Genomic DNA, 15,683 nt, shown 5'->3' with positions numbered 1-15,683 from the left:
TCCTTGCTCGCACACGCTTTTTCAGTTCTGCCCACAAATGTTCAATAGGATTGAGGTCAGGGCTTTGTGATGGCCCTCCAATACCTTGACTTTGTTGTCCTTTTTGTCACAACTTTGGAAGTATGATTGCGGTCATTGTCCATTTGGAAGACTCATTTGCGACCAAGCTTTAACTTCCTGACTGATGTCTTGAGATGTTGCTTCAATATATCCACGTAATATTCCTTCGTCATGATGACATCTATTTTGAGAAGTGCACCAGGCCCTCCTGCAGCAAAGCACCCCCAAAACATGATGCTACCACCTACGTTTTTTCTTACCCTCTCTCTGTCTCTCTCTCGTCTCTCCCTGTTTTTTCTTACCCTCTCTCTGTCTCTCTCTCGTCTCCCTGTTTTTTCTATCCCTCTCTCTGTCTCTCTCTCGTCTCCCTGTTTTTTCTATCCCTCTCTCTGTCTCTCTCGTCTCCCTGATTTTTCTATCCCTCTCTCTGTCTCTCTCGTCTCCCTGTTTTTCTTACCCTCTCTCTGTCTCTCTCGTCTCCCTGTTTTTTCTATCCCTCTCTCTGTCTCTCTCGTCTCTCCCTGTTATTCTTAACCTCTCTCTGTCTCTCTCTCGTCTCCCTGTTATTCTTACCCTCTCTCTGTCTCTCTCTCGTCTCCCTGTTTTTTCTATCCCTCTCTCTGTCTCTCTCGTCTCTCCCTGTTATTCTTAACCTCTCTCTGTCTCTCTCTCGTCTCCCTGTTATTCTTACCCCTCTCTCTGTCTCTCTCTCGTCTCTCCCTGTTATTCTTACCCTCTCTCCGTCTCTCTCTCTCGTCTCTCCCTGTTATTCTTACCCTCTCTCTGTCTCTCTCTCGTCTCCCTGTTTTTTCTATCCCTCTCTCTGTCTCTCTCGTCTCCCTGATTTTTCTATCCCTCTCTCTGTCTCTCTCGTCTGTTTTCTTACCCTATCCTCTCTCTGTCTATCCCTCTCTCTGTCTCTCTCTCGTCTCTCCTGTTTTTTTCTTACCCTCTCTCTGTCTCTCTCTCGTTCCCTGTTTTTTTCTATCCCTCTCTCTGTCTCTCTCTCGTCTCCCTGTTATTCTTACCCTCTCTCTGTCTCTCTCTCTCCCTGTTATTCTTACCTCTCTCTGTCTCCCTGTTATTCTTACCCTCTCTCTGTCTCTCTCCTCTCCCTGTTATTCTTACCCTCTCTCTGTCTCTCTCCTCTCCCTGTTATTCTTACCTCTCTCTGTCTCTCTCTCTCTCCCTGTTATTCTTAACCTCTCTCTGTCTCTCTCTCTCCCCCTGTTTTCTTACCCTCTCTCTGTCTCTCTCTCGTCTCCCTGTTTTTTCTATCCCTCTCTCTGTCTCTCTCTCGTCTCCCTGTTTTTTCTATCCCTCTCTCTGTCTCTCTCTCGTCTCTCCTGTTTTTATCCCTACTCTGTCTCTCTCTCTCTCCTGTTTTCTATCTCTCTCTGTCTCTCCCTGTTTTCTTACCCCCTTCTTACCTCTCTGTCTCTCCCTGTTATTCTTACTCTCTCTGTCTCTCCCTGTTTTTCTTACCCTCTCTCTGTCTCTCTCTCGTCTCTCCCTGTTTTTCTTACCCTCTCTCTGTCTCTCTCTCGTCTCCCTGTTTTTTCTGTCCCTCTCTCTTTCTCATCTCTCTTTCTGTCTCCCTCTATTTCTCCCTCTCTGTCTTTCTCCCTCTCTTCTACCCTCTCTCTCACCTTGTCTCTCTTTCTCTCTCTGGCATTCAGACAGCTCCTCCTCAGACAGCTCCTCCTCTGTTACCTCTCCTTCCTTTCCAGACTGAGTCTCCTCACAGGTCTACAAGCTGTGCTGATGTTTTTTCATTTATGCACCACTTATCTCTTCCACCGGTGTGAGGCAGCGCAGAGAGCTCCGCTGCACAGTGCATACATATTTAACAACACAGAGTGTGTGTGTTTTTGCAGGCATGTACATCCCCAGCTGCGATGAGGACGGCTACTACAGGCAGCTGCAGTGTGACCAGAGCATGGGAGAGTGTTGGTGTGTCGACCAGCACGGAGGAGAAATTATGGGCTCTAGAATCCATGGCAACCCTGACTGTGGTAAGAGCTCTAGGGCTGTAGGGAAGAGCTTCTTGGTGGTTATACAATAACAAAAAGCAGGCATTGTGATTGGTTGAGACGCGTTCTAAGCCACGCTAAAAAAACAACTGTTTAGTATGGGTCAGCCTATGAGAAATGCCTGCGCATCCAGTGTCCCATCAACCATTTCATTAACTTGATGTCTACTGTAAAAAGCATCTAGACATGATATCCCCTTGCTTCTAGCCTAACGTTTGGTTTGCAACAACAGGGGGGTTGTTAGCTTCTATAGGTTTGTACAGACGTTTCTGTCTGTCTCTGGACATTTGCAACATTGTTTCGATATTGAAATTCGATCTCCACTATCCTATTGAGAATGAATTAACGTGTCAGGATGAGACGGACATCTTTTATCGGCCAGTCGAAATCATGAATCAGCATCATTTTTTATGGATATTTGCAAAGAAGTGTCAGTATAAAAACAAGGCAAACGACATGCAGATACTTTGCTGTTATTTTGTCTTCACTGTTTAACGTGACTGGAAGTTAGCCCTAGTTGAGTAGCTAGCAAGCAAGGGATAAGAGCCCTAGATGACTAGCTAGCAAGCAAGGGATAAGAGCCCTAGATGACTAGCTAGCAAGCAAGGGATAAGAGCCCTAGATGACTAGCTTGCAAGCAAGGGATAAGAGCCCTAGATGACTAGCTAGCAAGCAAGGGATAAGAGCCCTAGATGACTAGCTAGCAAGCAAGGGATAAGAGCCCTAGATGACTAGCTAGCAAGCAAGGGATAAGAGCCCTAGTTGAGTAGCTAGCAAGCAAGGGATAAGAGCCCTAGATGACTAGCTAGCAAGCAAGGGATAAGAGCCCTAGTTGAGTAGCTAGCAAGCAAGGGATAAGAGCCCTAGATGACTAGCTAGCAAGCAAGGGATAAGAGCCCTAGATGACTAGCTAGCAAGCAAGGGATAAGAGCCCTAGTTGAGTAGCTAGCAAGCAAGGGATAAGAGCCCTAGATGACTAGCTAGCAAGCAAGGGATAAGAGCCCTAGTTGACTAGCTAGCAAGCAAGGGATAAGAGCCCTAGTTGACTAGCTAGCAAGCAAGGGATAAGAGCCCTAGTTGAGTAGCTAGCAAGCAAGGGATAAGAGCGTTGCCAGCCAGTAAGGCAATGGAACATTTAGAACACGACTGGGTTGAGTTCATAGATACAGAACAAAAAGACTTAACGACTGGGTCGCGTCCATAGATACAGAACAAAAAGACTTAACGACTGGGTCACGTCTGTAGATACAGAACAAAAAGACTTAACGACTGGGTCGTGTCCATAGATACAGAACAAAAAGACTTAACGACTGGGTCGCGTCTGTAGATACAGAACAAAAAGACTTAACGACTGGGTCGCGTCCATAGATACAGAACAAAAAGACTTAACGACTGGGTCGCGTCTGTAGATACAGAACAAAAAGACTTAACGACTGGGTCGCGTCTGTAGATACAGAACAAAAAGACTTAACGACTGGGTCGCGTCTGTAGATACAGAACAAAAATACTTAACGACTGGGTCGCGTCCATAGATATAGAACAAAAAGACTTAACGACTGGGTCGTGTCTGTAGATACAGAACAAAAAGACTTAACGACTGGGTCGCGTCTGTAGATACAGAACAAAAAGACTTAACGACTGGGTTGAGTCCATAGATACAGAACAAAAAGACTTAACGACTGGGTCACGTCTGTAGATACAGAACAAAAAGACTTAACGACTGGGTCACGTCTGTAGATACAGAACAAAAAGACTTAACGACTGGGTTGAGTCCATAGATACAGAACAAAAATACTTAACGACTGGGTCGCGTCCATAGATATAGAACAAAAAGACTTAACGACTGGGTCGCGTCCATAGATACAGAACAAAAAGACTTAACGACTGGGTCGCGTCTGTAGATACAGAACAAAAAGACTTAACGACTGGGTCACGTCTGTAGATACAGAACAAAAAGACTTAACGACTGGGTCACGTCTGTAGATACAGAACAAAAAGACTTAACGACTGGGTTGAGTCTGTAGATACAGAACAAAAAGACTTAACGACTGGGTCGCGTCCGTAGATACAGAACAAAAAGACTTAACGACTGGGTCACGTCCATAGATACAGAACAAAAGACTTAACGACTGGGTCACGTCTGTAGATACAGAACAAAAAGACTTAACGACTGGGTCGCGTCCGTAGATACAGAACAAAAGACTTAACGACTGGGTCGCGTCTGTAGGTACAGAACAAAAAGACTTAACGACTGGGTCGCGTCTGTAGATACAGAACAAAAAGACTTAACAACTGGGTCGCGTCTGTAGATACAGAACAAAAGACTTAACGACTGGGTCACGTCTGTAGATACAGAACAAAAAGACTTAACGACTGGGTCGCGTCTGTAGATACAGAACAAAAAGACTTAACGACTGGGTCACGTCTGTAGATACAGAACAAAAAGACTGAACGACTGGGTCGCGTCTGTAGATACAGAACAAAAAGACTGAACGACTGGGTTGTGTCTGTAGATACAGAACAAAAAGACTTAACGACTGGGTCGCGTCTGTAGATACAGAACAAAAAGACTGAACGACTGGGTTGTGTCTGTAGATACAGAACAAAAAGACTGAACGACTGGGTCGTGTCTGTAGATACAGAACAAAAAGACTTAACGACTGGGTCGCGTCCGTAGATACAGAACAAAAGACTTAACGACTGGGTCGCGTCTCCGTAAACCTAACCAGAATGAAGCCAACCTTACTGAAGCATATATCACTCGTTGGCCGATCCTTCTGTTTTGGCACAGATCTACTATTCACTGGAATCCTCTCAGGATCCCTCACCCTTGACCCCTCCTCCTCTACTTTCTTCACTGCCTCCGCGTACGACACGGTCTGCACTACTCTGACTCAAAGCCACCTCAATCTGCCTCTCTCACAGCAGACACTTCTGATCCCCAGGATCATAGACACCCCTACAGTTAACACCACTTTATCCACCGAAACGACACAATCCTCTTTCCCATTGCCCTCCTGCACACTTCCCACATCTTGGAATCTCCGTCCTTTACACCGCTGTGACATGGCCATAAACGTGGCACCTGAAACACTGCAGTGGATTCGGAACAGAAGCTCTAACAGGAGACCTGATATATCCTAACATGGCTTTGTTGGGTAGAGACTCTGACTCAAAACCAGTGGAGGCTTCTGAGGGGAGGACGGCTCATAATGTCTGGAACAGAGCTAATGGAATGGTACGAAACACATGTGTTTGATGTATTTCATACTATTCCACTCCAGTCGTTACCACGAGCCCGTCCTCCCCAATTAAGGTGCCACCAACCTCCAGTGTTCAAAACTCAAAAGGACTGACGGTGACTCCTCTGTTGCACCATGCTCACCACCGGGTCTGCGTTGCACCAAACGACGAGCGTCACCAACACCAGGAATCTTCAACTTCAATTGTTCCACCTCCAAACCTAACGCTACCCCATAAACCCCTCCCTTTAATGGTGCCCTGTAACTAAGTGTAAAGCAAGATACAGGTCTTTCCCAAGTTGCGTCGCACGGAGAGCCCTGCTCCTCTGATCTGAATAAACACAAACAAACATCACCAGTCCACTTCGGGTTACCTTCACCGGCTCAACAGCACCCACCATCTTTTCCTACCAACCTGAAACCACCCGTGAAACAGCCAAAAGGCCTGGTTCCGCCCTCACTCCCACTGGACCAAACTTGTCTTTATCAATAACCATGTCCATCAATGCAAGTCTCTGGCTCCGAGATCCTCACAACACCATCTACCCCTTCACCTCCAGGAGTGGAACTGGCGTCCGCCTCACTCTGTTTGAACTTGTCATCAGTCTTCCTCTTCATACCCTCTCCATTGTTATTGTTAGCTTCAATAGATTCAAACCTCCCTCAGTCTTCGTCTTCATACCCTCTCCATTGTTATTGCTATCTTCAATAGATTCAAACCTCCCTCAGTCTTCCTCTTCATACCCTCTCCATTGTTATTGTTAGCTTCAATAGATTCAAACCTCCCTCAGTCTTCCTCTTCATACCCCTCTCCATTGTTATTGCTAGCTTCAATAGATTCAAACCTCCCTCAGTCTTCGTCTTCATACCCTCTCCATTGTTATTGCTATCTTCAATAGATTCAAACCTCCCTCAGTCTTCCTCTTCATACCCTCTCCATTGTTATTGTTAGCTTCAATAGCTTCAATACCTCTCCATTGTTATTCAAACCTCCCTCAGTCTTCCTCTTCATACCCTCTCCATTGTTATTGTTAGCTTCCATTGTTATTGTTAGATTCAAACCTCCCTCAGTCTTCCTCTTCATACCCTCTCCATTGTTATTGCTAGCTTCAATAGATTCAAACCTCCCTCAGTCTTCCTCTTCATAGCCTCTCCATTGTTATTGTTAGCTTCAATAGATTCAAACCTCCCTCAGTCTTCCTCTTCATACCTCTCCATTGTTATTGTTATCTTCATTTCAAGCCTCCCTCACTCTTCCTCTTCATACCCTCTCCATTGTTATTGCTAGCTTCAATAGATTCAAACCTCCCTCAGTCTTCCTCTTCATAGCCTCTCCATTGTTATTGTTAGCTTCAATAGATTCAAACCTCCCTCAGTCTTCCTCTTCATAGCCTCTCCATTGTTATTGTTAGCTTCAATAGATTCAAACCTCCCTCAGTCTTCCTCTTCATAGCCTCTCCATTGTTATTGCTAGCTTCAATAAATTCAAACCTCCCTCAGTCTTCCTCTTCATAGCCTCTCCATTGTTATTGTTAGCTTCAATAGATTCAAACCTCCCTCAGTCTTCCTCTTCATAGCCTCTCCATTGTTATTGTTAGCTTCAATAGACTCAAACCTCCCTCAGTCTTCCTCTTCATACCCTCTCCATTGTTATTGTTAGCTTCAATAGACTCAAACCTCCCTCAGTCTTCCTCTTCATACCCTCTCCATTGTTATTGTTAGCTTCAATAGATTCAAATCTCCCTCAGTCTTCCTCTTCATACCCTCTCCATTGTTATTGTTAGCTTCAATAGATTCAAACCTCCCTCAGTCTTCCTCATCATTCCCTCTCCATTGTTATTGTTAGCTTCAATAGATTCAAACATCCCTCAGTCTTTTCAACCTCCTCTCACTTTCAAATCAAATCACATTTTATTGGTCACATGCACATGGTGAGCAAATGTTATTGAGAGTGTAGTGTAGGGAAATGCTTTCCCTCCCATTTTGTATTTATTAAGGATCCCCATTGGCTGTTGCCAAGGCAACAGCTACTCTTCCTGGGGCCCAAACACATTAAAGCACTTACATATAAAATATAATATAAAACAGTACATCATAAAACATTATCACACCACTACATATCTACAATACAAAATGTGTAATACCACCATACAACAATACTACAATGTACGTGTGTGTAGAGTGCGTGTGCTAGCGTGTGCGTGTGTCTGTATCTTTGTGTGTGTTTCTTCACAGTCCCCGCTGTTCCATAAGGTGTATTTTTACCTGCTTTTTAAAAATCTGATTCTACTGCTTGCATCAGTTACCTGATGTGGAATAGAGTTCCATGTAGTCATGTCTCTATGTAGTACTGTGTGCCTCCCATAGTCTGTTCTGGACTTGGGGACTGTGAAGAGACCTCTGCTGGCATGTCTTGTGGGGTATGCATGGGTGTCAGAGCTGTGTTCTAGTTTTTTTAAACAGACAGCTCGGTTCATTCAGCTTGTCAACACTTTTTTCAAAAACAAGTAGTGATGAAGTCAATCTCTCCTCCACTTTGAACCAGGAGAGATTTACATGCATATCATTAATGTTAGCTCTCCGTGTACTTTTAAGGGCCAGCCGTGCTGCCCTGTTCTGAGACAATAGTAATTTTCCAAAGTCTCTCTTTGTGGCATCTGACCACACTGCCGAACAGTAGTCCAGGTGCGACAAAACTATGGCCTGTAGGACCTGCCTTGTTGATAAAATTGTATTGATCACATACACATGTTTAGCAGATGTTATTGCGGGTGCAGCGAAATGCATGTGTTTCTAGCTCCCAACAATGCAGTAATATCTGACAAGTAATAACTAACAATTTCACAACAATACACACAAATTGAAAGTAAAGGAATGGAATTAAGAATATATACATATTTGGACAAGAAATGTCAGAATCTTAAGAGGAGCTCTTTATTATGGACAGACTTCTCCCCATTTTAGCTACTGTTGTATCATTATGTTTTGACCATGACAGTTTTACAATCCAGGGTTACTCCAAGCAGTTTAGTCACCTCAACTTGCTCAATTTCCACATTATTCATTATGAGATTTAGTTGAGGTTTAGGGTTTAGTGAATGATTTGTCCCAAATACAACGCTTTTAGTTTTGGAAATATTTAGGACTAATTTATTCCTTGCCACACATTCTGGACCTAACTGCAGCTGTTTGTTAAGTTTTGCTGTCATTTCAGTCACTGTAGTAGCTGACATGTAATAGTGTTGAGTCATCCGCATACATAGACACACTGGCTTTACTCAAAGCCAGTAGCAGGTCATTAGTAAAGATTGAAAAAAGTAAAGGGCCTAAACAGCTACCCTGGGGAATTCCTGATTCTAACTGGATGATATTTGAGAGGCTTCCATTAAAGAACACCCTCTGTGTTCTGTTGGACAAGTAACTCTTTATCCACATTATAGCAGAGGGTGTAAAGCCATAACACATACTGAAGTCTAACAAAACAACCCCTACAATCTTTTTATCATCAATTTTTCCCAGCCAATCATCAGGCACTTGTCATCTCCCGTCTGGATTACTGCAACTCGCTGTTGGCTGGGCTCCCTGCCTGTGCCATTAAACCCCTACAACTCATCCAGAACGCCGCAGCCCGTCTGGTGTTCAACCTTCCCAAGTTCTCTCACGTCACCCCGCTCCTCCGCTCTCTCCACTGGCTTCCAGTTGAAGCTCGCATCCGCTACAAGACCATGGTGCTTGCCTACGGAGCTGTGAGGGGAACGGCACCTCAGTACCTCCAGGCTCTGATCAGGCCCTACACCCAAACAAGGGCACTGCGTTCATCCACCTCTGGCCTGCTCGCCTCCCTACCACTGAGGAAGTACAGTTCCCGCTCAGCCAGTCAAAACTGTTCGCTGCTCTGGCCCCCAATGGTGGAACAAACTCCTCACGACGCCAGGACAGCGGAGTCAATCACCACCTTCCGGAGACACCTGAAACCCCACCTCTTTAAGGAATACCTAGGATAGGATAAGTAATCCTTCTCACCCCCCTTTAAGATTTAGATGCACTATTGTAAAGTGACTGTTCTACTGGATGTCATAAGGTGAATGCACCAATTTGTAAGTCGCTCTGGATAAGAGCGTCTGCTAAATGACTTAAATGTAAATGTAAATGTCATTTGTGTAAGTGCTGTGCTTGTTGAATGTCCTTTCCTATAAGCTGAAAGTCTGTTGTCAATTTGTTCACTGTGAAATAGCATTGTATCTGGTCAAACACATTTTTTTCCAGGAGTTTACTAAGGGTTGGTAACAGGCTGATTGGTCAGCTATTTGAGCCAGTAAAGTGGGCTTTACTTTTCTTGGTTAGCGGAATTATTTTTGCTTCCCTCCAGGCCTGAGGGCACACACTTTCTAGTAGGCTTACATTGAAGATGTGGCAAATAGGAGTGGCAATATCGTCTGCTACTATCCTCAGTCTTTTCCCATCTAGATTGTCAGACCCCGGTGGCTTGTCATTGTTGATAGACATCAATATTTTTTTTCACCTCTTCCACACTCACTTTAAGGAATTCAAAAGTCCAATTCTTGTCTTTCATCATTTGGTCAGATATACTTGGATGTGTAGTGTCAGCGTTTGTTGCTGGCATCTCATACCTACATTTGCTAATCTTACCAATGAAAATGTCATTAAAGTAGTTGGCAATATCAGTGGGTTTTGTGATGAATGAGCCATCTGATTCATGATGGAGCCGAGTTAGCCTTTTTTTTCACAAATGTTAATTTAAGGTGCTCCAAAGCTTTTTACTATCATTCTTTATATCATTTATTTTTGTTTCATAGTGTAGTTTATTTTTTATTTAGTTTAGTCACATGATTTCTTAATTTGCAGTACCTTTAGCCAATCAGTTGAGCTGCTAGACTTATGTGCCATACATTTTGCCTCATCCCTCTCAACCATACCATTTTTAAATTCCTCATCAATCCAAGGAGATTTAACAGTTTTTACCATCATTTTATTAACTGGTGTTTATTAGTAACTGGAATAAGTAGTTTCATATATGTGTCAAGTACAGCGTCTGGTTGCTCCTCATTACACACCACAGACCAGCAGCGTCTGGTTGCTCCTCATTACACACCACAGACCAGCAGCGTCTGGTTGCTCCTCATTACACACCGCAGACCAGCAGCGTCTGGTTGCTCCTCATTACACACCACAGACCAGCAGCGTCTGGTTGCTCCTCATTACACACCACAGACCAGCAGCGTCTGGTTGCTCCTCATTACACACCACAGACCAGCAGCGTCTGGTTGCTCCTCATTACACACCACAGACCAGCAGCGTCTGGTTGCTCCTCATTACACACTACAGACCAGCAGCGTCTGGTTGCTCCTCATTACACACTACAGACCAGCAGCATCTGGTTGCTCCTCATTACACACCACAGACCAGCAGCGTCTGGTTGCTCCTCATTACACACCACAGACCAGCAGCGTCTGGTTGCTCCTCATTACACACCACAGACCAGCAGCGTCTGGATGCTCCTCATTACACACCACAGACCAGCAGCGTCTGGTTGCTCCTCATTACACACCACAGACCAGCAGCGTCTGGTTGCTCCTCATTACACACCACAGACCAGCAGCGTCTGGTTGCTCCTCATTACACACCACAGACCAGCAAATATTCTTTACATCATCAACATATGAATCACTACAAAACTTGTTGTGTGAGCTCTTATACACTATATTAGGCCCAGCCTTTGGAACTTTTGTTTTTCCTTAGATATGGCTACTGTATTGGGGATCACTACATCCTATGCATTTGTGAATACCGCTTTAAAGCAATCCTCCTCCCGTAATCAATTACTCGACTATTCAAGCCGAAATCTGTTTTTAGCCTCTTCGAGAGACATGCTAAGCCCTGAACTCCCTCTACTTACAGCACTTTGCTTCGCCTCCCAACTATGACCGCAGCACAGCTGTGCTAAAAACGTTGTTTAGCACGCCCTCTCATGTACAATTGCTTTAGTATTACAGGCTGTTGGGCTGTATAGAGGTATAGGGCTGTATAGAGGTATAGGGCTGTAGGGCTGTATAGAGGTATAGGGCTGTAGGGCTGTATAGAGGTATAGGGCTGTATAGAGGTATAGGGCTGTATAGAGGTATAGGGCTGTAGGGCTGTATAGAGGTATAGGGCTGTAGGGCTGTATAGAGGTATAGGGCTGTATAGAGGTGTAGGGCTGTATAGAGGTATAGGGCTGTAGGGGTTTAGGGCTATAGGGCTGTATAGGGGTTTAGGGCTGTATAGGGGTTTAGGGCTGTATAGGGGTTTAGGGCTGTATAGGGTTTAGGGCTATAGGGGTTTAGGGCTATAGGGCTGTATAGGGGTTTAGGGCTGTATAGGAGTTTAGGGCTATAGGGCTGTTTAGGGCTATAGGGGTTTAGGGCTATAGGGCTGTATAGGGGTTTAGGGCTATAGGGCTGTATAGGGCTTTAGGGCTGTATAGGGGTTTAGGGCTGTATAGGGGTTTAGGGCTATAGGGGTTTAGGGCTATAGGGCTGTATAGGGGTTTAGGGCTGTATAGGGGTTTAGGGCTGTATAGGGGTTTAGGGCTATAGGGGTTTAGGGCTATAGGGCTGTATAGGGGTTTAGGGCTGTATAGGGGTTTAGGGCTGTATAGGGGTTTAGGGCTGTGTAAGGGTTTAGGGCTGTTTAGGGCTATAGGGGTTTAGGGCTATAGGGCTGTATAGGGGTTTAGGGCTGTATAGGGGTTTAGGGCTGTATAGGGCTATAGGGCTGTATAGGGGTTTAGGGCTGTATAGGGGTTTAGGGCTGTATAGGGGTTTAGGGCTGTATAGGGCTGTATGACTGTATAGGGGTTTAGGGCTGTATAGGGGTTTAGGGCTGTATAGGGGTTTAGGGCTGTTTAGGGCTGTATGACTGTATAGGGGTTTAGGGCTGTATAGGGGTTTAGGGCTGTATAGGGGTTTAGGGCTATATAGGGCTATAGGGCTGTATAGGGGTTTAGGGCTGTATAGGGGTTTAGGGCTGTATGACTGTATAGGGGTTTAGGGCTGTATGACTGTATAGGGGTTTAGGGCTGTATAGGGGTTTAGGGCTGTATAGGGGTTTAGGGCTGTATAGGGGTTTAGGGCTATAGGGCTGTATAGGGGTTTAGGGCTGTATAGGAGTTTAGGGCTATAGGGCTGTTTAGGGCTATAGGGGTTTAGGGCTATAGGGGTTTAGGGCTATAGGGGTTTAGGGCTATAGGGGTTTAGGGCTATAGGGCTATAGGGGTTTAGGGCTATAGGGGTTTAGGGCTATAGGGCTGTATAGGGGTTTAGGGCTATAGGGCTGTATAGGGGTTTAGGGCTGTATAGGGGTTTAGGGCTATAGGGCTGTTTAGGGCTATAGGGGTTTAGGGCTATAGGGCTTTAGGGCTATAGGGCTGTATAGATGTTTAGGGCTATAGGGCTGTTTAGGGCTATAGGGGTTTAGGGCTGTATAGGGGTTTAGGGCTATAGGGCTGTTTAGGGCTATAGGGGTTTAGGGCTATAGGGGTTTAGGGCTATAGGGCTGTATAGGGGTTTAGGGCTATAGGGCTTTAGGGCTGTATAGGGTTTTAGGGCTATAGGGCTTTAGGGCTATAGGGCTGTATAGTGGTTTAGGGCTATAGGGCTGTATAGGACCACAGGGCTGTATTGGACCGTAGGGCTGTATAGGACCACGGGGCTGTATAGGACCGTAGGGCTGTATAGGACCGTAGGGCTGTATAGGACCGTAGGGCTGTATAGGGCCGTAGGGCTGTATAGGACCGTATAGGGCCGTAGGGCTGTATAGGACCGTAGGGCTGTATAGGGCCGTATAGGGCCGTAGGGCTGTATTGGACCGTAGGGCTGTATAGGACCGTAGGGCTGTATAGGGCTGTATAGGGCCGTAGGGCTGTATAGGGCCGTAGGGCTGTATAGGGCTGTATAGGGCCGTAGGGCTGTATAGGGCCGTAGGGCTGTATAGGGCCGTAGGGCTGTATAGGGCCATAAGGCTGTATAGGACCGTAGGGCTGTATAGGGCCGTAGGGCTGTATAGGGCCGCAGGGCTGTATTGGACCGTAGGGCTGTATAGGACCGTAGGGTTGTATTGGACCGTAGGGCTGTATAGGACCGTAGGGCTGTATAGGACCGTATAGGGCCGTAGGGCTGTATTGGACCGTAGGGCTGTATAGGACCACAGGGCTGTATTGGACCGTAGGGCTGTATAGGACCGTAGGGCTGTATAGGGCTGTATAGGGCCGTAGGGCTGTATAGGGCCGTAGGGCTGTATAGGGCCGTAGGGCTGTATAGGGCCGTAGGGCTGTATAGGGCCGTATAGGGCCGTAGGGCTGTATAGGGCCGTATAGGGCCGTAGGGCTGTATAGGACCGTAGGGCTGTATAGGACCGTAGGGCTGTATAGGACCGTATAGGGCCGTAGGGCTGTATTGGACCGTAGGGCTGTATAGGACCGTAGGGCTGTATAGGACCGTATAGGGCCGTAGGGCTGTATAGGACCGTAGGGCTGTATAGGGCCGTAGGGCTGTATAGGACCGTATAGGACCGTAGGGCTGTATAGGACCGTAGGGCTGTATAGGACTGTATAGGGCCGTAGGGCTGTATAGGACCGTAGGGCTGTATAGGACCGTATAGGGCCGTAGGGCTGTATAGGGCCGTAGGGCTGTATAGGGCCGTAGGGCTGTATTGGACCGTAGGGCTGTATAGGACCACAGGGCTGTATAGGACCGTAGGGCTGTATAGGACCGTAGGGCTGTATAGGACCGTAGGGCTGTATAGGGCTATATAGGACCGTAGGGCTGTATAGGACCGTAGGGCTGTATAGGACCGTAGGGCTGTATAGGACCGTAGGGCTGTATAGGGCCGTAGGGCTGTATAGGGCCGTAGGGCTGTATAGGACTGTAGGGCTGTTTAGGACTAAAACAAAATGTCTTTTTGTTTTATAATAAGACCAGGATTGAAACAAATGCACTGTGTGGACATCTCACTGTACTGAACAGTCCAGAGCAGTGGGATGGCCACAGCGACACAGTGAGGTATGTTTCAATTTCAGCAGTATTAAAGGGATAGTTCATTTGAAATATAAAATACACATTTCTTTCCTTACCCTGAAAGCAGTGTATGGACAAGGAGAGACTGCAATATGTACCAGTATTACTATCCTACTGTATGTTACCTGAAGTCTTTTCTCACATAAAATCATAGGAATTGTTAACTGAGAAATACTCTTTTCAATTTCATCCCTCGCTCCAGATGAACTGCTGGGATATTCTGGAGATTTTGGGAGTGGTGTGGGATGGGAGGATGAGGAAGAGAAGGAGGAGAACGGAGAAGAGGCGGAGGAGGAGGAGGAAGAGGAAGAGGGGGAGGCAGACGACGGAGGATACATCTGGTAGAAACTGAACCCAAACGGAGAACCTGGTCGGGATGGATCCACTGGCCTACAACTACAGGGATGATGGCTGAGGCTTGCGTCCCAAATGGCACCCTATTCCTATGTAATGCACTACTTTTGACCAGGTCTCATAGGGACACCCATAGGGGGTCTGTCAAAAGTAGTGCACTATATAGGGAATAGGGTGTCATTTGGGATGCACGCATCTTTGTCTCCTAACAGCAAAAGATTTGGGGATTTCGGGGCATGGGATTCTGTCTCTATTGTCGTTGATCTGGGGAGTGGGAGGTGTGTGGGGGGGTACAGTGGTGAGATTGCTAGTTTTTGTCTTAAATATGTGAATTATTGCTTAATTCTTTTCTGTTTTGTAAGCAAGAGAGCGTTCTGTTTCACCATAGAGAACTATCATCTGATAATCTGGCCATCAAATGTTACTGTCAGAAACGTTCTGTTTCATCATAGAGAACTATCATCTGATAATCTGGCCATCAAATGTTACTGTCAGAAACATTCTGTTTCACCATAGAGAACTATCATCTGATAATCTGGCCATCAAATGTTACTGTCAGAAACGTTCTGTTTCATCATAGAGAACTATCATCTGATAATCTGGCCATCAAATGTTACTGTCAGAAACGTTCTGTTTCATCATAGAGAACTATCATCTGATAATCTGGCCATCAAATGTTACTGTCAGAAACGTTCTGTTTCAACATAGAGAACTATCATCTGATAATCTGGCCATCAAATGTTACTGTCAGAAACGTTCTGTTTCATCATAGAGAACTATCATCTGATAATCTGGCCATCAAATGTTACTGTCAGAAACGTTCTGTTTCAACATAGAGAACTATCATCTGATAATCTGGCCATCAAATGTTACTGTCAGAAACGTTCTGTTTCACCATAGAGAACTATCATCTGATAATC

The 15,683-nt window shown here is 45.6% G+C and overlaps 1 protein-coding gene across 1 annotated transcript; it reads left to right on the top strand.

Moving 5' to 3' along the window:
* Positions 1–1,618: 1,618 nt before the first annotated feature.
* LOC127922732 (testican-2-like) lies at positions 1,619–15,048 on the top strand. Its single transcript, XM_052506605.1, has 2 exons — positions 1,619–2,075; positions 14,612–15,048. The coding sequence occupies exons 1-2, from the start codon at positions 1,940–1,942 to the stop codon at positions 14,752–14,754; spliced, it is 279 nt and encodes a 92-aa protein (XP_052362565.1). The 5' UTR covers positions 1,619–1,939; the 3' UTR covers positions 14,755–15,048.
* The last annotated feature ends 635 nt before the right edge of the window (positions 15,049–15,683 follow it).

The sequence above is a fragment of the Oncorhynchus keta genome, unplaced genomic scaffold (assembly GCF_023373465.1).
Source record: "Oncorhynchus keta strain PuntledgeMale-10-30-2019 unplaced genomic scaffold, Oket_V2 Un_contig_2689_pilon_pilon, whole genome shotgun sequence".
Classification (NCBI taxonomy): domain Eukaryota; kingdom Metazoa; phylum Chordata; class Actinopteri; order Salmoniformes; family Salmonidae; genus Oncorhynchus; species Oncorhynchus keta.
The sequence above is the reverse complement of the archived record's forward strand: the minus strand, read 5'-3'. Positions and strand labels throughout refer to the sequence as shown.